The 24,044-nt window shown below is 44.3% G+C and overlaps 2 protein-coding genes across 2 annotated transcripts; one reads left to right on the top strand and one right to left on the bottom strand.

Annotated features, from left to right (window-relative positions):
• Positions 1 to 3,236: 3,236 nt before the first annotated feature.
• Positions 3,237 to 22,779, bottom strand: chsy3 (chondroitin sulfate synthase 3). The gene is made up of 3 exons (XM_029249618.1): positions 21,681 to 22,779; positions 19,149 to 19,432; positions 3,237 to 4,687 (listed from the first exon to the last, which is right to left on the bottom strand). The coding sequence occupies exons 1-3, from the start codon at positions 22,306 to 22,308 to the stop codon at positions 4,607 to 4,609; spliced, it is 993 nt and encodes a 330-aa protein (XP_029105451.1). The 5' UTR covers positions 22,309 to 22,779; the 3' UTR covers positions 3,237 to 4,606.
• On the top strand, positions 21,859 to 23,362 carry LOC114909827 (uncharacterized). Its single transcript, XM_029249619.1, has 2 exons — positions 21,859 to 21,930; positions 22,779 to 23,362. Exons 1-2 carry the CDS (start codon positions 21,884 to 21,886, stop codon positions 23,347 to 23,349), a joined length of 618 nt encoding a protein of 205 aa, XP_029105452.1. The 5' UTR covers positions 21,859 to 21,883; the 3' UTR covers positions 23,350 to 23,362.
• The last annotated feature ends 682 nt before the right edge of the window (positions 23,363 to 24,044 follow it).

Below are 24,044 nucleotides of genomic sequence, written 5' to 3'. Positions count from 1 at the left end.
CTTGTCCCATATGGGGAGCCAGAGTCTAACCCAGCAACACAGGGCGAAAGGCTGGAGGGGGAGGGGACACAACCAGGACAGGATGCCAGCCCGTTGCAAGGCACCGCAAGTGGGACTCGACCCCCAGACCCACCGGAGAGCAGGACCTGGTCCAACCCACTGTGCCACCGCCCCCCTCGAACTGGGAACATAGTATGCGTATTTTTTTACCTCGCCCCCAAAGTATTTGCTTTCATATTCATTTTATGGTCAAATAAACTTTCTTTTATCAATCATGTATATGTTCAGTGTAAAACCTGGAAAAAATGAAGCACCCAGAAGATATGGGTTTGGATGTACTTCCCTTGAGTTGATAATGTAAAAATTACCCATACATATGGGTACACGATAGAAAAGAAGTTATTGAACAATCTGGCCTGTAAGTTGCTTTGGGCAAAGGTGTCTGCTCAAAAAGGTTAGTAATGAAAATGTTTGTAAGTCTCTATCTAGTTGCCTATGGGTGTGCAGATGTGCATATCATTTGCTCAAAGGTACATAAATAAGCTGTACACACTGACCGTTTCTTTATTAGCCCTTGGCCAACAATATGAACTGCACCCAACTATAATTAACCAAGTTTAACAGCCAATCAGGAGATATTTCCAGGAACAACTTAAATGGAGTTTTGAGAGCAGTATGGTATTGCTTCAGTGACTCTTAAAATAAACACAGACTGACCCATTCTCTCACATATGGGACCAAATAACGCAAAAAGTGCGGAGGTGTTTTCTTTTTTTTTTTTTTTTTTTTTTTTTTTATGAGAAACGGAAATCGATGATGCCCGTTATTGCAAACCACGTGAGAGCAATAACCAACCTGTATCTCACTTAAGACTCGCCATGATCGTTCAAGTATGTAATTCAGTTGTCATTATTTGGTAAAGTGCAGTCTGCTGATGCTGCCTGGTGAGCCGAGATAAAAAGCACATTTCAGAAACATGCAGTTTATGGCGTACGACAAGCCCCCAAACAGTGCATGACACATCTGCTCCCCTTACCGAACACTAGATTGCAGGATGCCACACCCACCCACCCACCCCCAACACCATACATTAACCTGTGCTTTCCGCTTTCCCACAATGCTTGTAGGGGGGCAGCTCGAGTCATTTTTTTAATGATCCGTTTAAATTCCGACCTTTTGCCGCAACACTGCTGCTGTTCTCTGCCGTGCAGCCATGGGTTTTACCCTGTAGTGAGTTTAATGCTGGTGGACTTGAGCAGCAATCCTCAGTGGCAGAGTAGTGATGCGCAATTTAAATAATGCAAGGCAACAAACCGAGGCTGGATATCAGCTGCGTCTTGCTTGTCCCTCATCTCTTCCTTACCCCAGATGCTTATCTGTCCTTCTGCCTTCTGCTGCTTTCCATTAAGACGTTCTTAACATACCAGAAGTTTGCGAGGAGCTGCAAAGACCCTCTCACCCATACCTTCCAACAGTGAACATGTGCATTCCTCTGCGTGCTCTGGGGCCAATTTAAAGAGTGATTAAAGACTGATTTAAAGAGCAGTAAGTGTCAGCAGATATGTTCTTATGTAAGACAGGATATGTTCGTAAACTGCGGCCATACATTTCATCTTGCTGGGGTTCGGAAAGGTGAGCCCAACCGCCTCGAGTTGATGCACAAATTAAAATAGAGCTGTGTCAGTACCCTTGAAGGTCCGTGACTTTGCGCTCCTGAGTGGAATGACAAGCAAGTCCTGGCTGCGGCGCCATGGTGAGGTCGTCCTGAATGAAGCGGTCCCACAAGGCCCCGCGGTCTGCTTCGGAAATGCTGTGGTCATCAAGACTCTGCACGGTTAAGGCCTGCGCTTGCAGAATTCCAGCTAATTTGTTATATGTAAATTCCAGAGGCCGATTTACCGATCTCCCACTTCAAAGGAAATCCGTTACACTTCAGGAAGCTTCGGGACTGGGTGCAGGTACAAGGGAAGAAGACGATGCCACGAAGCGTGAAAAAGTACAACATGTTTTGCAGAACAAGCAAACCAACAAAAAGAAGCGAACAGACCTCTTTGCAGATTATGAGCCACCATTTATCTGACACCTTTCTACAAGGCTACACACAACGCTTTGTATGTACTCTAAGCTGTGTACAATTATTTAACCATTTATACAGATGGGTAAATTTTACTGTATCAGTTCAGGGTAAGTGCCTTGATCAAGGGTACTAGAGCAGCAGATGGGCTAAAAACCCAGGTTGTTCAGCTGCAAGGATGCTATCCTCCAGATGCATTCAACTTTTACAGTTTGTTATGAAAAATTAAGCTATTAATTCACCTCAACTCAACCCCCTAAAATAAATCAAATTCTTGCTTCAACTCTTGTGTCAGTTTAAAAAACCATATGCACCACGCTGCTGACATGGGACAGGCTAGATGCAATCCACCTCTATATTTAGGCATGCGAATGACAGGGGATTGAAAATGAGCTAGAGTTTCATGCCGCAGGTGTAATCCACATCCAGCGACACCAGACCGACCGTTACACCACTTCTGTGTCAAAGTTGCTGACAAGCACTGGAACCGAACCACTGGAAGAGTACGCTGACCTCCAGCCGCACTGCTGAATAGCTGGGAAATTACTACTGTGGGCCCTTTAACATCACAGTGGAGGAACAAAGGCAAGATCGACACATTCCAAATACAAGACGGTGCACTCGGTGAACTGGAACAAGGTTTATTAAAAGAATTTATAGGAAGGTATAATACAAAAAATATTAAATCTAAATCAGTATCAAAGATCATATGGCAAGACAAAAAAAAATTCCTCTCCTGAAGAATTTCCCGATGTTTTAGTCCAAAAAGTCTACATTAATAGGTGATCTGCTGTCATTGAAGTTGCCAGGAGTTTTACAGCCTTAACTGAACAGTCTTATAGAACTATTTTACACCGGTATTACATTGTTAAAAAATTAATAGACTTTCGTTTGGTTTCAGCACATTTAAAAGCACTGTTAGAAAATAAATCACATTGGTGATTTCTGTGCTGGCATGATTCTTTTGCAGTGGAAATCAGATTCTCATGATCTAATCCAGCAGCATTAGCAAAAATGCACAATTCACTGTGAATTTTCAACACAGAAAGGCTAAGGACCAACATTTTAAATTTATGTGACACTTTTCTCCAAAGCAATTTACAATGTTAAGCTACTTACATTTACTTAACTTAAATTTACCCATTTAAATAGCTGTGGAACTTTTTACTGGAGCAATTCAGGGTAAGCATCTTGCTGAACGGTACCACAGTCGCAGGTGGGATCCACACCCGTAACCTTTGTGTCCAAAGGCAGCAGCTCTGAACACTACATTACCTGTCTGTTTTGGGATGTCACTGCAGCAGTATGAAATAAGTGACGCTGTAAGGAAATATATAATAATGTATTTTAAATTTAATGAAAATTTCTGCCATGTCAGCAAGCTCCAACAGGAGACTGGCAGTCTGCAGGTGGTATTATTATAACCCAAATTTTGAATAATGGACAGGTCTGGGCATCGCATGAAAATTGGTTTTCCTCTGGTTATGAGTGGTGATAGGCACTGCAGTGGACATGGATTAGATTTGTACACCTGAAATACATCCCTGCGGTTTGTCGTGTGTCTCTGGCCCACAATCTGTGTTTCATTAATCCGGATGCCAGCCATACAAAGCTGAAAAGGCATTGCCAAGCTAGGGATCCTAATGGAGAAACAGCATGTCTCTTGCAAGTGCATCTGCCCTGTGCTCACCGCTTCAGGAAGGAAAAAATATTAAGGGAGATCCAAACACCCAAGGCTGAGGGTTTGGGTATGAGTCCATGCTTCCTGCTGGAGCAATTCAAATTAGACCCGGTATCATGAGGGTCCAGGGGAACAGAGGTGAACGAAATGAAAATGGTCAACCTGCACTTGGGGTAGGAAGGGAAGAGATCAAATGTTCCCGAGGGTGTGTCTGCTGCCCCTGCCGAGTGTCTCATTAACATGCACCCCCAGTGCCCCCTTGCTCACTCCAGACAGTGCCATAAATCATAACGCTGACCTACCCCTCTAAATAAATCTACAGTCCCATTCACAACACGCCATGCACTCAATGACCAGAAAATCTCTGCAGCCTCCAGAAATGTAGTTTTTTCGGCACTGGCAGGAGCCACATGATGCATGTGATGGAGAGGTACTAATGCTTGAATTTCTGAGGTGGACAGGACCACAGACTATTCCACAATGCATACCACTCTATTCTCTGTTTATAATAAAATATTACATAAGAAAAACCCTGTGAAGCCGAATGTAGGTGGTCTGCATTATACAGTTTGTGCTCATATTTTTTCCAGGCAATGACAAGTTCCTGAAATATACCTGACAGCATACCACATTTGAGTACAAGAATTTGAAAAAAAAAAAGAAAAAAAAAGACAAAGTAGTCATATTGTGGTGGTCTCCTGGAAACCGAAGTGGTGGATTAAAATGCACCTTGTGGCGTACTTTGTTCTGTGTACATCACTCAGTTTGACACATTGACGGGGGTGACTCAGAACGGAAAGCCATGCCTGCTGTCACTGAGTTTACATGGGACGGAAAAACAAAGTACGTGTTCAGGATCCCAAGGACCTCACCTCAGGACCTCCACTCAGATGATGCAGATACTTTCCCTCTGACCCAAGCCTGCCAGGGAGCTTCAAAAAAAGAAACAAAAGTACAGAACAATAAATTTTTCTGTCATGCATCCAAGTACAAATCAACTCTACAACAGCTTTTACCGTTTATTTGCCAAGTGTTACCAGATTTGGTACTTTTCAGCCAAGCTTCCACCTGTGCCATCTACCTATCTATTGCATACCACACACACACATTTTCAGAACCGCTTGTCCCGTACGGGGTCACGGGGAACCGGAGCCTACCCGGCAACACAGGGCGTAAGGCCGGAGAGGGAAGGGGACACACCCAGGACGGGACGCCAGTCCGCCGCAAGGCACCCCAAGCGGGACTTGAACCCCAGACCCACCAGAGAGCAGGACTGCGGTCCAACCCACTGCGCCACCGCACCCCCTATTGCATACCAGAAAATACCAAATATGGCAAAATGTGAGAAACTGGAAATGACCCCTTTTCCCTTGCAAATAATGTAAATGAGCAAGAATGCTGAAAATGATGTGCTCAAACTAATAGGATTATGTAAATTTTAGAAACATGTATAAAAATGGTGGGTAAACCCAGATGATCGTGGCCAGGGGCTGGTGATCAGGTTTTTGGAGGCAGGCCATTGACTGCAGGCCAGAAGAGCACAGGAAACAGGACCAGTTAAGGCATCAGATCCATCACTGGATGGGTGTGTGACCATGGTATTTCTCACCCTCCGATCTGAGCAAGAGACAAGCATTCCCGTTCATACTTTCATAGTTTTCTGGCACTGCATTAAACACATGTGACATGGTAAATAGAAACACATGCCATCTTCCATTTTCTTACTTAAATTTGGAAGTCAGGTCAATAAGATGCATTATACATAAAACACAAATATTGCTTTTAATAATCGGGCTATTTTCCATTGATTCATATGTTGTGCCCTGTACATGTGCGGTGGATACTTTTTAAGCAGGCTACTGAGATTCTTTCGAGCCTGCATAATGAGTTCATGTGCAACTGTATAAGATCAATACATTGTGTGAACACAGAGTTCATTGACTGAAACACTGTATTCTCTAGAGTCAGTACATAATGTCAATATTAGCATTAACACTTTTAAACGAAGCCCACCCACTTAGAAAGACGACAAATTCAGCCATGTTATTATTAATGCAATGCACTAAGAGAGAAATGTTAATTAACACTCTATTGCATTGACATAAAAAAAATGCACAAGGTCCACAGAAGAACAATAAAATATGTCTGTGCAGTATCCATTCATGTTCATTATTTCTAGAGGAGTGAATATGAATTAAATTAGACTAATGTGTAAAATGATGACGATAAGGTCAAGTGTGTATAATTCTTCCAAGAACAGCCTGAGGTGTCCTTTGATACCGCAAGGAACCGTGGCATTAAAACCAGTAATTAACATGGTACCATGTCGTCCTTATTTGAAATAATGAAAAAAAGGAATTTCTAGAGGCTAACTGTAAGAAAGTCACAAGGCCATACCCATTCACATATCATAAATCCATCTTCAAAAGAGAATTAGTTTCATATAAAGACTCCTTAATTTTTCATGCACTAAGAGTGAACAAAGTTGATCTTTCAATACCTTGAGGTGGGACTCTTCAACTTGCCTTGATTTAAATGGCTTCCTGACCTTTGCAAGCATCATATGTGTCCGACAGCGGGGGATTGATTAATAGGCATTATAAACAACATTGCCGCAGACAGTCATGAAATTCAAAGGTGTCCTTGATGGTCCAGTCAGAACAGGGTGCCTTCCACAACATAGTTTGCGCTCTGCATCTTGGGTCATAGCTCCTATCTGAAATGCATCTGTTGCTTGTTCACCTGTGTCATCTCATAAAGCTGGACAGCATGGGTGCTCAAAGGTCAAATGTGTGATCATGCAGGAGGGCATGAGCTGTGTTGTGCCATATAATGTACGGAAGAGGTTTAGAAGCTTGCTGGCTACATGGGGGGCATGACGAAAAAAAAATTCTTTTTTTACCAAATGGAAAGCCGGTTTTAATTCTGATCATGCCATGGTGCTGCTGTGGCAGCAAATGAACTAAAACTCAAAGGACCTGTGTTTGAATCTCCACTCACGCAGCTGAACCCTCAGTCAAAATAAACACTCTCAACTGATACAGTATGAATTGGTAAGTCACTTTCAGCAGCTTAGAAGAAAAACCACACATGGAGAAACACATCAGAAAAATTAATAAATAGCAACAGATATCTCTGAAGCACCCTGCAGTGTTCAGCTACTTTATTTACCCATCTACACCACAGGATATCTCATTGTATCAATTCAGGGTAAGTACCTTCATCAAGGAAACAACAGCAGGAGGTGGGTTTAAAACCTTCAATCTCCACATCCAGGAGTAGCGGCCCCAACCACTATGACACCTGCTGACCAACCAGTGGTGAAAATTTTGAGTCAACTTGCTGAAAATAATTTTTTCTCCATGTGGCACCTGGGTAACAAGTTTGGTCAGGAAATGAGGAAATGTCTTCCCAGCTCTTCGTTAGCAGTTCCCATATGACAGCAGATTTTTGTGTTGCTTTCCTCTGTCCAGTTCGTCCCATACAAGTATTGACCAGGTTATCCAGATCTACTCACGCTTCAGACTCGGCACTGCATGGCGTCTAGTTCCTTGGCTGAAAACACTGACTCGCCATGCCCAAGGTGTGTACCAGACATACCATTTGATTGCATCGCCTTTAGAGATGTTTCATCAGTTACAAAAAATCAAATTGTTAAAAAAACGAGTGATCCAGTTAATTGCAATGACAGGATTGTTGAACATTAAAATCTAGGATTATTTAATTTGAGTCTTAAATCATTGAATCTCTGGGTGCCTCAATTCATACATTTTGAAAGGCAGTGGATCGCAGAAAGCCCATGCATGATGTCTGAGTTCCACCTAAAATGCCCATTGATATTATTTCACAAGTGCTTAAACCATTATAGCTACATGTCACACTATAACTGTCAATAAATCTGACCACAAAAAGGGAACTTTTTAATGAAGTGTATTGCTGAGCCTCGGTAAGGTGTTCATAATCCGCAGGGAACTTTATTTGTTTGTATCCAGAACTGATTTGCAAGAGATATAAATGAAACACAAATAAAGTGTGTGCACAATGTCAAGTTCCAGCCATGTGCAAGGGCTGACGATACGGAAGGCTGTTTCTCGAAACACAATGGCGGGTGTCCTGTATCAGTGTCCTCAGCAATGTAGGGTCAGTGCTCACGGAGCTTCAGGATGAATTCACATTCTGCTCAATTTTTGGGTGAGGAGCTCTTTGCAGAACCCTGGGCCGACAGGAATTGAGGAGGCGGGAGGAGGCTGTCGGATGGCGCCAGAGCTCTCATCAAAGCCCTCGGCTTGCAAGAAGTCCTGCTGGTTTTGCTGTGCAGGATAATCAGGGTCCCATGGGGGCTCCACTCACGCTTTGGGAACGGTAGATTGAACCCCCAAAGGGGATTTAACCACTTTCAGCAGCACACTTCAAATGAATGTAGTGACCTTTATACACTGTGATCTGGCAGACAAAAACTGAAGCAATAGAACTCAGGCTGTTGTCTGTATTTCAAAACTCACAATTGAAATACGGAAGTCACACTGATTGAGAAAAATTATGTTAATCTATTATGTTTGAACACCATGGTGATCCAGAGCCTATTCTGGATGCATAGGTGTCAGGCAGGGTACCCTGAACAGTTTTCCATTCCATCACAAGGCAATTGCACACTCATTCACTTACACACACACACAAACACACACACACACACAATGGGCAATTTACAGTCACCAATCCACCCTAAACGCATGGTTTTGGATGTACGAAGAAACATACACAAACACAAGGAGGACATGCAAACTCCACACAGACTGAGCTGGATTCAAACCCTTGTCTGAAACCACAGCCCGGGAGCTGTTTGGCACCAATGCTTCCTGTCGTGCTTCCTAAAAATTATATCACTGATTAACTGTTCTACACAATAAGTTGCAATAAACACATAAAAATAAACATGGATTCTTATGCTCATCTTAAGTTTAACACATGAAATGGATGGCAAAAAAGTATTTTCAAACACATCCTGGCAAATATATAGGCATTCAGTGTGACCATCTATTCAAGTAGTAGCTTACCCATGTAATACTGTGCACCTCATTTCTGAGATTTTTCCCTTATCTTTTCACACTTCAGCTGACAATCCATTATACCCACCTATACAGCACTGACAAAGAGATAACAAAGAAGAATATATATCATGATGCTATGGAACACTGCCTCGTTACTACTGATCTCTGATATAGGCCTTAAGAGATTTCACTGAAGATCAGAAATAGACCAGAAAGACACATTCTGGTGTTATACAGTCAATAAAACAAGATAATGTTTTCATTTTCACAGCTACAAATACAACAACACAAGGGATCTCAAAATCTGGAAACAAATACAGTTACTGATCATTTTCCAATAGGCTTTCCAATAAACATATAGTTACAAATTTTCATTAAATGCTAAAAAAATGCCCCGCTTTTTATTGATTGCCTAACCTGATTATTCTCCTCAAAAACATTATCTACCCTCAAATTCATAGGCGTTCCCTGAACTGAATCCAAAAAAAATATTTCATTAAATAATGGGACATTTCCACATAGTCCAAGAAGTTTGATTTGTGTGCCGCATCTAGTCAGACTATATAAAAAAGAGAGGGGAAGATGAATCATTCGCTGAAGGCATCAGTTGCACTGTGTGTGTGTGCATTTCTAAGGCTAGCCTTCTACTGAAGAAGCGCTATTCTGAAAGCCATAACAATAAAGTCTCATTTAGCAGGATTATTGCAGTAGAATCAAACATATACAGCAACTGTGCACTTGAGAGAATGACTAAATCACCTACATTTTTCAACATGAAAAAGTTGAAAGTTAGAGTGATCTGGACCTGGTTCCACTGGGCACAGGGCAGAAGGCAGGATGTTGTAAGACCCTTGATGTAAGTACATACTCTGAGTTGATATGGTAAAATTGCTCAGCTGTATGAAAGGGTAAATAGCTTAATACTGAAAGCGTTAAAAGTGTTAGCATGATGAATAAATAATAACATGCTAGCCAGACCATCGTCTATCACACCACATGCTCACACACTGATGATAACAGGGAGACCAGAGTAAACCCAAAAAGTGTGTCTTCCTTGGAGAACAGGCAGTTATGTCTGTAGAGCTGTGGGGGGTAATCCATCTGCAGCAATCTTGTGTAAAATCCAAGCAGAACCTTAAATCGCTCAAAAAAGTGTGATTGTAGAGTCATTGATGACTATCATCATTCATCATGAGTTAGGAACTTCCAAATAGTGGATTTTTCCTACAGCTCAACTTACCAAAAAAGATCTCACACTTCCATCGCATAGGTTTTTACCACCCAGCAAACTCAATGCGCTAGACAGCCTTCTTTAATGGAAATCCACTCGATTACACGACGAAATCTGTATTTACATTATTTATCTGCTTGGCTGATGGCTCAATGTGAAGTAACTTACAAGTAGCTTACATGTTCACAGTTTATGTAAATATATACCTTATTTACTGAGGTGACAGAGGTTAAGTACAAAAGCGGTTCCCATCCCGGGATTTAAACCAGAATTGTTCAGGGAACAAATCCGAACCCCTAACTGCTACAACAAACGCTGCCCATGTCGCTGCTGGTTTCATTTTTTCTGAATCTGACATCTCAGCTTATAATTCAATATAAATCATTCAAAGTTTCCAAACGCAACATGTTTATGCATGAATAAGCTACGCATGATAATGGTTTGCCTGAATTGTTCAGCAAGCCAGTCTGTTCCACCTGAAGCCAATAACTTGGCATATAATATACAAAAAAGAACAATACAGCGCTTACTTCATCACAGCTGCTTAACATTTAACACAAATTTTAGGTTATATACGGGGGAAAGTTTTTTAATTTACAGCTAGTAGTGCACAATCACAGCTGTATCACTGTCAGGCAGGAGAATGACTTTAATTATATATGGTTAGGTTTCTTTAGAGCGCCTTTCTGGCCACCTGACGAACAAAGTTTCCTGTTGGCTTTCAAAGCACGGCAGATTTACACAGGGGACACATGGCAGCATAGAATGGTGGTTACAACTATCACCTTGTCATGAAACAACCTTGGTTCAAATCCTGCTTCTTTGCACCCTTGACCATGGTTTTCACCACGAATTGATACAGTGCAAATCACCTTGTTTTATAAATGTGTAAATAATGTTAAACAAACTTTTGCTCTTAGGCAGCAGCTGATGTAATTTTCTGCATCTGTACTTTAATCATATTTTCATAATACATATAATCTAACAATTATAAGTTTTATATTACACTAAAGACGTTGAGAATGTTGTCTTGCAGTATGAATATAGGGGGTTCTAATCCCACTCCAGCTCTGTTAACCTTACTTACCTTAAGTTACTAAAAAATGACCCAACTGTAAAAACTGGTAAATCAACATAAGAAGCATAGTGTAGAAACTTACTCTGAGTCAATCTGGAGAAAACAGTCATATTACTCATTCAAGCAATAATAATAATAATAATAATAATAATAATAATAATAATAATAATGACGATGGGTCTGCACGGAGGGTGATGTCACACATGATCAGCTCTTCTTGCAGGAGCACCAAAAAGGTCTATATTACAGCAAGCAAGACATGATGTTTGAGGCAAACAAGGAGAGCCGTCTGTAGGAAGTACTGTAACTTCTTCCGTACTGGAGGTTTCCTGTCTCGCTAGATGTGCAGATAAGAAGCCACTTTAAAATGTTAATGCACATTTCAAGGTGGACTCAAAACTCAGTCTTGCATCGATAAAATGCAGACAATTGAAATTTCAAAGTGGAGCGTACAGTACCTTACAATTAATCCACTGCCTAAATGTTCACCTGTGATGTGGCGCAGAGAAATACAGTACGTCACGAGTTGCGCTTCACAGTCAGAGACGCATCTCTACTCAACTGTGAAACCGGCAGAGTTCATTTCGAAACTCCCAAGGATTTCAGAAAACAATTTCGATGCGTACGAGTTGCTCCGACCCCATTTCCACCGCGATCTGAATGACACGTCATTACAAGATACACCCATTGCTCCCACATTTCCAGTCTGACAATGCACGGTGAGTAAGAATGGAGTTACATACAACAGAGTTACACACAGGCCAACAGGAAAGGAGAGGATGGCTAAAATATACAGAGTACATCTCAGGACACCATGGGGGAAATGTACTTCATTATCACAATTTTACAAGTGACATCTTTTTGAATATTTCACAGGGCACTTTTAGAGGTTACTTAAAAAGTTTCTGCTGTAAAAGACTTAGGCCACATCACAGCTAGTGTGGGGGGAGGGGGGGAATATCTCAGTGATGAAAACGACTCATTTTAACAGGTTCCTTTTCCCATCAGAGTGGCTGAATGAATTAAACATCACAGATATGCATGTGGATGCACTCATTACAGTGGAGGGGGAAAAAAATGGACAAACCAACACAAAAGTTGAGCTCCTTACCAGAAATGTGAAAGTGTACAGGGCTGCCTTGGGGAAGCTGATGCTGTTTCTGTTTAATCAATATGCAGATGAAGTGTTGCAGAGCATGAAAGTAATTTTATTTTTGGAAGCTCTAGCAAATTCAAATAATGCCATAATATGTATCGAAATTAAAAACTGACCGAAAATGATTTTTTTCTCTTCCTGTCAAATCTTTAAACCTGAGTTTCAAAGAAGGCCACGGATTATAGCTGATGAGGCTAAAAAAGTGCACAAAGAAAGCGTCAGAGTGTAAAATTTCTACTGAATACTGCAGCAGAGCTCCGATAAGAGATCGTATTCACACTGCACCAGAAGCAGGGATGCAGCGGATTCCACTAAGGCTGCAGGTACCACGTGAGCCAAGAAGGCTTGACCTCGTACTCCTGACGGTGGAAGCTCAAGGGCAGCAGGTAGCACAATGGTTAAAGGCACACGCTTGTAGAGGGTTGCTGGGTCTCGTCCCCAGAAAAGCCCTAAAGCGGGAGCCTTCAGCAGTGCAGTCTCTCTTAATATTCATTATCAACAACCAGTTGTCTGCTGCAGAAACACAGGGCACACCATGGAAAGCACATTTGTCCATCACAGGATAATCACACACACAAACCAAGTGCAATTTAGAGTCACCAGTTCAGCTGAACCACATGTCTGTGGACTGGGAGAGGAAACCAGAGCACCTGGAGGTAACCCATGAGAACACAGAATGACATGCAAACTCCTCACAAACTGAGCTGGATTCAAACCCACATCCAAATGCACAAGTCAGGAGCTGTGAGGCACCAGCACTACTCGTTGTGCTACACTTAATAACATCAGGAAAATATCCAACTGTTTAAAAAGGTTAAAAAAGTTTTTGGGGAAAAGCATTTATAAATGATGGTAAGAGCTTTATAACAGTAACACCCATATTTTAGAAACACTTAGAGGAAAACATTTATGACCGTTCATTGGCAATTCTCATAATAATTATATAAAAGCAATAAGCGGTATGCGGAAAAAAGAGAACATTTAAAAAAAGGCAACTCATTCGATTAAAAGTAGCACAGACAGCAAAATGATGAAATGCACAGAAGAATCAGGGGGTGGAAATGTGCTTTTCGTGGCACTTCTGTACACGCTGTAGATGCCTAGGAAAATAGCAAAAAGCACCAACTGCCACCTAAGTGAGACGTTTCACTGAAAAGAGGAGGAAGTGGCGATCAAGGCGATCTCGGCAGCTGCAGTACGTGTAATTTTCTTTAAGACTCATTAAACTTTTGAAAACATGAAATAAACTATTTCCATTGTGAATTCCCCTTCAAGATTCAACGTGACTCAATGAAGCTTGGAATTTAAAAGAATCTCCACTTAATCCGACAAGTTTATGTAAATGGGCTAGGGTTCGGGCACGGAATGGTAAATAATGGAAGCCTAAAAAGTCAACATGAACTACCCTGCCTGCCATGCAAAAATCGAAAAGAACATTTGGTGAATGCAACTATTTTAAATATAATGGATTATTTTGAATGAAAAAAGACTTATTCAATCATAATAAAATTTTATCACTGATTCTAAAAAGATTTTGTGGCTGATTCTAGAAAAAGAACATTTCTGAGGAACTGCTGGTATTCTCAATGAGGTTTTAAAAAATGAAACCTACAGTTGGATATAAATAGCAGCTGAAACCTTTTGATGTGGGGATTTTGGAGGGGAAGCTTTACCGTGGTGGAAAGAGAGCAACAGGTAGGATATAGCTGGAGGGTTCAGACACCTGAAGGATATAGGTTTAAATCCCAGTAGCAACCCTTTGCATAGTATCCTCAACCTAGCTACCTAACTGCAGTTTCTCTAGTGAAATGCTCGACTGTATGGACAGGTGGAAAAACTGTAGGCTATTTTCAGAAACAAATGCTAACAATGAAACTAAAGAATAATAAAAATGCGGTCTGACATTGTGTGGGGGCACAGTTAACAGTTTCAGGATATGTGTCACAAAGTGCCAGCGCTATTACGCTGAAAGAATAAGGAGAACAAGGTGATTTACAGTGATTTCATACTTCAGTTTTTAGCCAATAATATTTTGTCCTCTTGAACAGTTGACACAGACTCATGATGCATAAGGTACTAGTACAGTAAAACTTCACTATACTACTAGAGTACCACAAGAAAGAGTAGTTCACAGTCTTCATAAGCATCAACCCTGTGTTATCGCTGAATTTACCAAAGTACAATTAAAATTAGTTTCCAGACAAGCATTTAAAATTAATAAGAGATGAAACCCATTCAGTTAATAAACCAAACATGTCTGACGTGTCATTTAGTGCATGTAAATGCAGGTCAGCAGGGACGGCTTCTGCCACGGCTTTTTACGTACAGTCCCCAGAAAAGAAAAAAAAAAAAAATTCAAACAGCACAGGAGTACACTTGCAATTCTGTACGCATGCTGGTATGCTCAGAAATTGAAATTCCATGCGCTGCTTAAGAATATCAATGAGGTTATTTTAAGAGAGCTCCAGGACAAGCAGCCCAGTGAGTGATTTGCCCAATAATGAACCATACATGCTGGCTGAAGGGAGCCCCTGTACTGTACCGTGCTTCTCCAATTAACGCATCCGTGTGCATTTCAGCACACTTGCTAAGTAAATGTTGCGCAGGTTTGTTGGGATGCTCTTGGGGCTCAGTACAAGCAGGTTGTTATTGCTTCTAAAACAGATGCTTTTGTATTGGAATTTAACTCCATGCTAACACATATTGTTATACCTGACATTTTAGGTAATACATATTCATTTATGGGACATAATTCAATTTTTCTCATAAAATATATGTGATTTCTAGTGGAATATAATTTTATCACAGGTAAAAAAAACTGGTTACAAAATCCTAATTGACAGAAAAAGAACAAAATATCCATTCACCATCAATAACCATTTATTAAATGCATCGTCATTGGTGCTCCAGAGCCTATCCCAGAAGCGTAGAGTGTGCAGGATACAACCTGGTCAGGACACCAATCCATCACAAGGCAATTACACACACACCCTTTCAAGATCTCTCTCCCACACACACACACACACACACACACGCACACACACACACACACACACTGTCTGAAACCGCTTGTCCCAAGTGGGGTCACAGTGAACCGGAGCCTAACCCAGCAACACAGGGCACAAGGCTGGAGGGAGAGGGGACACACAAAGGATGGGACACCAGTCCATCACAAGGCACCCCAAGGAGGGCTCAAACCCCAGATTCACTAGAGAGCAGGACCCAGCCAAACCCACTGCATCACCATGCCCCTGCACCCCCCACCAAACTACTCTGTGAAATAGTAAATACTACTCCAGTGTGGTAATTGTTGGTGACATTCAATTAAGGCAGTTTAAGTCACGGAATACAGAGAGGAAAAAGAGGAAAATGCAGTTTTCAAACATCCTAAAAGCATGTCTTTCCATGTTGTCCAGGTACTATGCAATTAGCTAATGTTTCTGATAGGAATTTGTGACAAACATCCACTGCGTGACCCTTGTCAATGCTCCCAATGGCCTTTGGCCGTGAGCCGTGCATGTGGAAGGTGGACGGCCCCCCCCCCGTCCCTGGTGCTGTTGCTTCTGTGCCATTTCTCGCGAGCTCAAATGAAAAGTACCTCCAAATCTGGACAGGTGCCATTGCTTACATTTACATTTATTAGCTTAGTGGACTCTCTTTTACCCAGAGTGACTCAGACAGTTTACAATATTACCTTTTCTTATTTAAAGAACAGGAAATTGAAGGAGGTTAAGGACCTGCTCAAGGGTACAAGGGAAGGTCTCCTTGAGAGATTTAAACTGAGTGCAACAGAGACTGAACACAGAAAGCAGCAGGCGACACTTAAGGCTATTACCTCGTATCCCAGGAGGACCCAGCTTAAAGGCCTTTACTACAGTAAACTACCCAGCTGTATGGATTTGTTCAATTTAGAGTCAGTGCTTTGATGAAAGGATCAGTCAAACAATGAGAAAACAATATCAATAAGACTGATCGACATGCAATGCCACATTGCTAGATTATTGTAAATCCTTCAGAATTCAACAGTAAGTCACTGTAGAACTTGGGCTCAACTGAGGATAACCTTCTTCAGTAGACTGGTAAATTTCGTTTTACATTAATTTTATCATCCATCCATCCATATAATGTATATGAATAGCTATTTGTCCAGTGCAGGGTTGCAGTGATCAGGACCCTATTCCTGAAATGGTTAAAGCATTATTATTATTAAGGTTTAAGTAATTCAAAATAATATAGTGTTGCCATACCCAGCAGCAAGTAATCATTATCCATATCTAACTCCCTTCTGTAATGTGTTACCCCCTGAAAATCTGAAACATGTCTTAAAACCTTCCACTTGCCTTAAGCCATTAAAATTATGAAAGCCTTAGGTAGCCGTGCAGGAAATAAATGAAATGTGTAACATACCGTATCTACTTTACATTCACAGCTCTCAATGGAATTAGCAGCTTGGACATGAAGGCACTGATGGATAGGGGATTTTACAACAATTTCCACTGAAAATTGTTAAGTTCTGTTATAAATTTTATTGGAATGTGTACCCATCGACTGTGAAATGTTCTCCTTTACAGCAACAAATTAACAACAAATTTACAAACGTGCAACATGCCTCAATAGTTTACACCATTAAACAAGTGGATTTTAAAGGCATTATGACACAGTGATAGTTTAATGAAAAGCCATAGTTCAGAAAGAGAGGGTTATAGTCTTTCAATCTGTGTCATGATGTGAATCATTTCTTAATTTCTTGTTTTAAAATATTCCCCATTTTAATTATTACTCAGGTATGCTATTCACGGAGGTTCGGTTGACTACTAAAAATGTTGAAAAATGATTAAAAAAAAAAAAACTGCCCATTAGGATACAAACCATATGACATAGGACTCCTAATAGCATAGTGGTGAGGGCTGCTGCTTAAGAATCCACAGTTCATAGGTTCAGTCCCTCCCTCCAGCTGTAGTACCCTTGAGCAAGGCATGTGCCCTGAATTGCTCCAGTAAAAATTTACCCAGCCTGTATAAATGGGTAAATGATTGTAAGCTTGCAACTCCTTCTGGAGAAAAGTGTCAGCTAAATGAAGAAATGTAAATGTTGTTCATCTACTGCACGTGCATAAATATGGTCGTAGCATGCCGAGGGGGTGGAGACGGGGGCAAAACAGCCACAGCTGGGGCTGATTACACTCCCTATTTCTTCCCCGGTGCCCAGCAGTAGAGAGAAGAAAACGAGACAGAGTCGAACCCGATCCCGGAGATGGCGCCCGCGTCCCGACTGACCGACCCAACTCTCCCAGCCCCCCTGACCTGCACAAAACCTCATCCTACCTGGTCCCCCTTTTCCATCCCCTTCCTTCTCCCTGCTCTAAGGGCAAATAAAAGCCTTCATCAACAGGCAACTGCAGCTCTTGTCTCCTGCTTCATCTCTTACAATGGTGCTTATGTACATGGGGCGCCTATGGGAAGTCTCACCTCAGGTGTCTGAAATTGATTATTATTGACTCCCAAAATCATCAGTATATGATAAGGTTAACTGAAAGCTGATTTAACAGAACATGGGATTTGACAGAACATGAATACATCTGTCACGGGACGACGGCACACAAAAAACAAACACACGTTCGGAAACAAGCGACGGTGATTCAGCAGGTTTGATAATCCAAGAAAGATGCATTAGCACACACGCACTGCAGGTGTCCACTCCTGTCTAGGAATCTGCTATAGATACAATCCGCTTAACAGATGGTATTTCCTAAAATAAAAAAAACTAGTGCTGCTTCTGTCTCCTCCAATCAACTCCATGATTTGCCAGTGATAATAAAAATATTCTCCAGATAACAGCTCCAAACAATCTGGGGAAATGTTTTGCCGCCTTAGTGATTAAGACCAAAATTACGATGACACCAGTACATTTTCAAAATATGTCAAAAAAAAGAACATCTGAAAACAATAAAGGGGGTTAAATGCTGATGATTATGGTTAATAGCTTTGAGGTGACGTGCCAGAGCATGATTCAGGAAGCAACCTGTCCTGCAGCAGCAGCAGTGAGAGGTCAAACAGGTTCTATTCTTTTTATGTCTGTTTTATCAGAAACCTAAAAATACAGACACAGTGGGAACTGAAAGAGTGAAAGAAAAGAAAAGGAGAAAGGGAGAAAGAGTCTCTATTGCGGTAAGAGGCCGCACCTGGTACTCATTCACCCTCAGGGAGTCCCACCCTACACGTGCAGCTGTGAGTCGAAGGCGTGTTTTTTTCCCACGCAGGAGAGGAACAGAGAGTATTTTGACAGAATGGAGACGTCACAAGATCCGAGAGAAATGAGAACGACGTGGGTTATGTGAGGGTGAAAAGGAAAGAAACTTCTACAGCAGGTGCCGAACGCACGCACGCACGCACGCACGCACGCACGCTGTATGAAATCGAGTCCCTGCGGGCTGCAGACCTTGTATCGGTTTACTGTTTCAGTGTCACACTGATCAATGGACTGAGTCACTCCTCTCCGCTAAAGGACAGAAACTTTCTGCGGAGTTTGTGGACTTTGGAAAACTGGACACTGCAACCAGACTGCATTTAGGACATCAGGAAAATAAATTTAAAATACTGCAAAATTTCAAATTTACAATTATTACATTTTTAGGGGCCCAAAGTCTCTTCTAAAGAACATTTCATCCGTTCATCCATCAGTCTGTCCATCCAGTCAATATCAATAACTGCTTGCGCAATGCAGGATAACAGTGGACCAGGTATTTTCTAAAATGCGTATTTCACCATTTTACGAAACTATCCTTTGTTTTTTCCAGGTGCTCCCAAAATCAGGGATTTAAACACATTTCCTTTGAGTGCTTCACTACGTGCTTGAGCGTACCCACCCAGAAGCCTCTTACCTCATAGGACCAGACGCACTGGGTCCCGCCGAACCTGCGCACGCAGCGGCCCACCTCCACGTCCTCGTGGGTGGTGTACATCTCCCGCAGGCAGGTCCCGATGTGAGGTACCATCCGGCGCAGCACCTCCCTGCTGAAGATCATCCCCGGGCCACCCATGCAGAAGTTCTCCCCAGGTTCGAGGGCCAGTTTGCCAAGCTCCTCCGTGGTGCCCAGGCCCGTCTGGCCCAGGTACAGCGGCTTGCTGCTGTTCAGGGAGCGCAGAAAGGACTCCAGCTTGTCACCTGCATGCAGGGAACACACATACACCACACTCCTCAACTGTGGTTGTGTTTATTTACATTCATTCATTTATCTGATGCTTTTCTCCAAAGAGACTTATAATGTTAAGCTACCTACAATTATTTACACAGCTGGGTAATTTTAGAGTAAGTACCTTGCTCAAGGGTACTACAGCTAGAAATCAAACCTGCAACCTTTGGACCCAAAGGCAGCAGCTCTAACCACTACACTACCAGTTATGCATTTTATAGCTACTAACAATTTCATAGGTATATACTGCAGTTGATACCTTCTACAAAGGCGCTGTGAAAGAAAGAAGCTGCTCGTAAAGGACACGTTTTGTGAAACATGTCCTGAGACAAACAGTAAGAACACCAAACTCAAAACAGCAGCTATTTTCTACTTTTCTTCAGACTCCTAAATTGATGTGCTCCCAGCTGTTTCCTCGTCTTGCCCAGAAGTATATTTAAATGGCCAAAAGACTGCCTGTGTGTATGAAACACACACTGAACAAACAATGCAGCGGACGGAAACAGCCCTGCGCAGGCAGGGGCAGCCGCTCGGGGAGACTGACAACACTGAGAAAGTCCTGCGAACAAGCTGCTTCAACATTACAAAAAAGACAAGATACAGGGAAAATGATCAATGGCATTTTAAAAGAAAATGTTTTTCGGTGGGAACAATGAGAGGAAAAAATACTTCAGACACTTTAAGTTTAACCCGAAATAAAAATGTAAATCCAGTCATGTATCACTGCTCCCGTATGTATTGAACATCCCTTTTTTCACAGGGCTGATGAAGGTTAAAAAATCTGTAAATACCACATATTAAACCAGTAAGACAGACTGGCGATTTTACATTTATCCATTTAGCTGACACTTTTCTCCAAAGTAACTTACAGTGTTCAGCTCCTTCCACTTATTTACCCTGTAATACACACACTGTCTACAGCTACTTGTCCCAAGCAGGGTCACGGTGGACCGGAGCCTAACCCAGCAACACAGGGCGCAAGGCTGGAGGGGGAGGGGACACACCCAGGAGGGGATGGCAGTCCGCCGCAAGGCACCCCAAGCAAGACTCAAACCCCAGACCCACCCAAACCCACTGCACCACTGTGTCACTGCACCCCCTTTACCCTTTCATAGAGCTGGGTAATTTTATCAGAGCAATTTAGGGTAAGAATCTTGCTCAAGGGTACTACAGCTGGAGGTGGGATTCGAACCTATGGGTCCGAAGGCAACAGCAGCTCTCCGCACTTCGAGATCCTTCCCCACATTAACTTTGAGTGTGAGAGGTGTGACCCCTGGGAGAGCCGGTGACCTGCTGCGATGCGCTTATCCACATCACACAATGGCGTTTAAAGTTTAAATGTGCCACTGACCCCCAACGAAGCGGCCCGATGAAGCCATTAGAGCTGTAGGATGAGTGCTAATGATGGCAGAGCTCAGCGCTCCCAGTGTACAGACCGTCCTTCTGACACACACCGCGCCCCCCACACACTTGAAAAGAGAAAATGTGTAACGCGGCACTCGGTCGGGCACAAAATGATCATTTCTAAGGCATAATAAATATAAATAAATACTGTTCTGCTACGGTAAACGGGCTTCGCTGTAGTGTAATCACAGCACCAGTGAGTGTGATTTAGACGGTTTAACTAGAGCCTGTTCTTCGCGTGCCTCAGAAACGAAAGCAGAGAAAGTGAAAAGGGCTGTCCTGTCCACTAAGAATTAATAAATAAATGTCCTAGAAAGAAGGCGGCAACCGATGACATGTGCGCTGGAACTATGAGAACTTTCCTCGTCTCGGTCACAAGTTGAAGTGACGGACCCTTTCGTCGCGGTGGAGAAAGTAAGGAGTTTAGCTGACCGGGCTGCGGCAAGAATGGTGGATCATATGCTGCGCGCCACCGAAGCAGGTCGAACCCGGTTCAAATCAAACTATCGGCATGATTTAACCGGGCTGTAGCACCGCTCCGCACGCGCGGACAAAACTAACTTCAACTTGTTATACGAGAAAATCGTAATGTCCCGCTGTGCCTGTGGCACCCCGCCTCGCCGAACGGAAAGGGGGTGGAAAGGCTCTGAGGTGAAATGGCAGGTCGTCGCGAGCTCGACGAACTAAGCAACTTCCGCGGAGCTCAGCGAGCGGGAGAATCACATCACGGCAGTGAGTGAGGCGCAGCGAAAGGCGCGCGCGACCGACGCGGGCTCCGCGAGCCTCGGCCGGGGCGGCGGGCAGCCGTTCAATCACCTCGGATGTACACGTCGTCGTCCGCCCTCATGAACCACTCGTACTTGTGCAGGTAGTGGTCGTGCATGTACTTGAGCATCATGAAGGACTTCTTCTGCGGCGGGTACGCGTCGTCCACGCCGGGCAGCGACACCACGGGCACGGCGGCGGGCAGCGGCAGCGCGCCCGAGCCCTCGCTCGAGAAGAACTCCACCTTGCCCGGGATGGAGCGCGTCCACGTGCGGTGCGCGGCCACGGCCCGCGAGTCCAGGTACTTCTTGGCGGTCATCACGCCCACGTAGAGGAAATTCCTGGGCCGGGGGAAGGGCGGCGGGGGCGGCCCTCCGTGGCCGCGGGCGCTGCGGTTGCCCGCCGTCCTCTCCTCGTCCTCGTCGTCCTGCTCCTCCTGGTCGTCGTCGCCGGCCTCGTCCGCGTCGGCACGCCACGCGTCGCCGCCTGCCGTGCCCCCCGCGCTCTCGTGCCCCCTGCCGAGGCCCCCCGCGTGGCCGTAATAGGCGCACGCCGTGGACTTGCGCCGCTTGGCTCCGATCTCGAGCACCGTGGGCACGATGAGCCAGGAGGCGGCGGTGAAGCCCAGGACGACCCCCAGCAGCACGCTCACCCAGGGTCTCCGGGACCTCAGGGCCATGGCGCCGAGCACACAGCGCCTCTGATCATAGAACGCGCGGAATACACGGAGCAGCCCTCCCCGCCGGTCTCCCTCCGCGTGCCACCGCTCGCGCGCCTGCCCGTGTCGTGCGCGTGTCTCTGCTGTGTGTGTGTGTGTGTGTGTGTGTGTGTGTGTGTTGTTCTTATGCTTGTTGTTGTTCTTCTTTGCCTTGTTTATCCCGAGCGGCGCTCACGCATGACCGCTCATCTCTGTGTCACCGGCGCGGGGAAGCGACACGTCTCGCGTTCGCATTCACGGACAGCCGCGACCGCTCTTCGGGCGCGCGCTCACACCGGATCCCGGACCGTTACACGCCTAACCGACTGCCATGTTGCAGTTGCGGGGGAAGGAAATCATAAACAAAAACAAAACAACAAGTGTGTCCATATTTCCGCGGCAGCTTTATCCCCTCTTCTTTTCTTTTCTTTTCTTTTCTTTTCTTTTCTCAGTGCGCGATGTCCGCGGGAGAAGTTCCGCCCGCTCGGAGCCGGTCGCTGCAGAGCCGAGATCCTCTCAAAAGTTCACTCGGCTACACTGGCGTCCGCAGGACCGTCTCGTCGCGCCCTTTCCTCTCCGCCCATCAGTCCCCGAGCGAAGGTGCGGCGACCCGACCGTCACAGAGTGCCGGGGCTGCGCGCCGGAGCCCGCTGTTCTCCCGCCCTCCTCGCCATCTTGCGCGCTCACAGCCCGTTCTCCTGCTGGACAAGTTCGCACTCGCGCGGCTCGGCGGCGCGCGGACGGACCCTCATCGCCGAGTGGAGTCGCTCGCGGGACGGAGCGGGAAGAGGAGGAGGAGGAAGAGGAGGAGGCCGAAGGGCGGAGGGCGGAAGGCGGAGCGACGCCGCCAGCAGCGCAGCGCAGCGCATCGCAGCGCAGCGCGCACCGGACTCGAGCCTCAAGAGTTCCTGCGGCCTCACGCGTGTGGCTGAGGGAGGACCACGGACCGCGTGGACATGGAAGCACTGGCTGCGACTTGGTTACTCGTTAATTTGCAGTACATCTGACACAAGCAGCACTTAGAAGATCATTTGTGGACTCGATGCCCTAGGCTTTCCAATTCCTCCACACTCACAGTGAGTCTGCCGTCGAGGTCCTTCAGGAGCAGGTGGACGTGGGACCACTGGACTATGGTTTAAATCAGAGCACGTCTTTATGTACAAATCTTTACATGACCAGTATATAAAAGCTACGTATAATGGATGTCTAGCGGTTATTGAAATTGGATGGGTGGATAATGGATGTCCTCCCCCCCTCCGGAATGTGTCTCTCTGAGTGAGGTACTTTGGGAGGAGACGGACATCTGAACGATTTTTTTAAAATACAAGTGAACCTCAAAATGCTTTTAAAGCTCTATACGTTAGACGTCGTTCCCCTTGCACAGCTGTCTCTCTGACTCCTCGAGTAAGGTTCTCAAGGGGCATGTGGACATGGCATCACGAGGGCTACCTTACTGAATTCAGAGCTGATCTTCAGTGGTTTGAAAGCTGTAGATCCCAGCAACCCTTCCTGGTCCATGACTGAATCCCAGATTCCCCCTCTCCCCAACTGAAGGATCCTTCAAGAGGAGCCTCTAAGTTGTTAAAACGCAGTATGTTGCCAAGATATCACTGAGACCCCTTTTCTGAATTCAGAGGAGACCCCCAAAGGGTCAATTAAATCTGACTGCAGTCGACACCCTTGATCTTCTTTAGCTGGTGCTCTGAGATCCTTCAAGA

The sequence above is a fragment of the Scleropages formosus genome, unplaced genomic scaffold (assembly GCF_900964775.1).
Source record: "Scleropages formosus unplaced genomic scaffold, fSclFor1.1, whole genome shotgun sequence".
In the NCBI taxonomy this organism is placed as follows: Eukaryota; Metazoa; Chordata; class Actinopteri; order Osteoglossiformes; family Osteoglossidae; genus Scleropages; species Scleropages formosus.
This window is presented reverse-complemented; position numbering and strand designations above follow the sequence as displayed.

What these genes read in the sequence shown, in the direction of transcription:
- LOC114909827 (XM_029249619.1), top strand. Translation starts at nt 21,884, where the DNA reads ATGGAGCGCGTCCACGTGCGGTGCGCGGCCACGGCCCGCGAGTCCAG. An exon ending in GCCACGGCCCGCGAGTCCAG is followed by an intron (nt 21,931 to 22,778) that starts GTACTTCTTGGC and finishes TTCTTTTCTCAG; the next exon opens with TGCGCGATGTCCGCGGGAGA.
- chsy3 (XM_029249618.1), bottom strand. Translation starts at nt 22,308, where the DNA reads ATGGCCCTGAGGTCCCGGAGACCCTGGGTGAGCGTGCTGCTGGGGGTC. An exon ending in CGACGACGTGTACATCCGAG is followed by an intron (nt 19,433 to 21,680) that starts GTGATTGAACGG and finishes CCCTGCATGCAG; the next exon opens with GTGACAAGCTGGAGTCCTTT. An exon ending in AGTGCGTCTGGTCCTATGAG is followed by an intron (nt 4,688 to 19,148) that starts GTAAGAGGCTTC and finishes CTTTTTTTGAAG; the next exon opens with CTCCCTGGCAGGCTTGGGTC.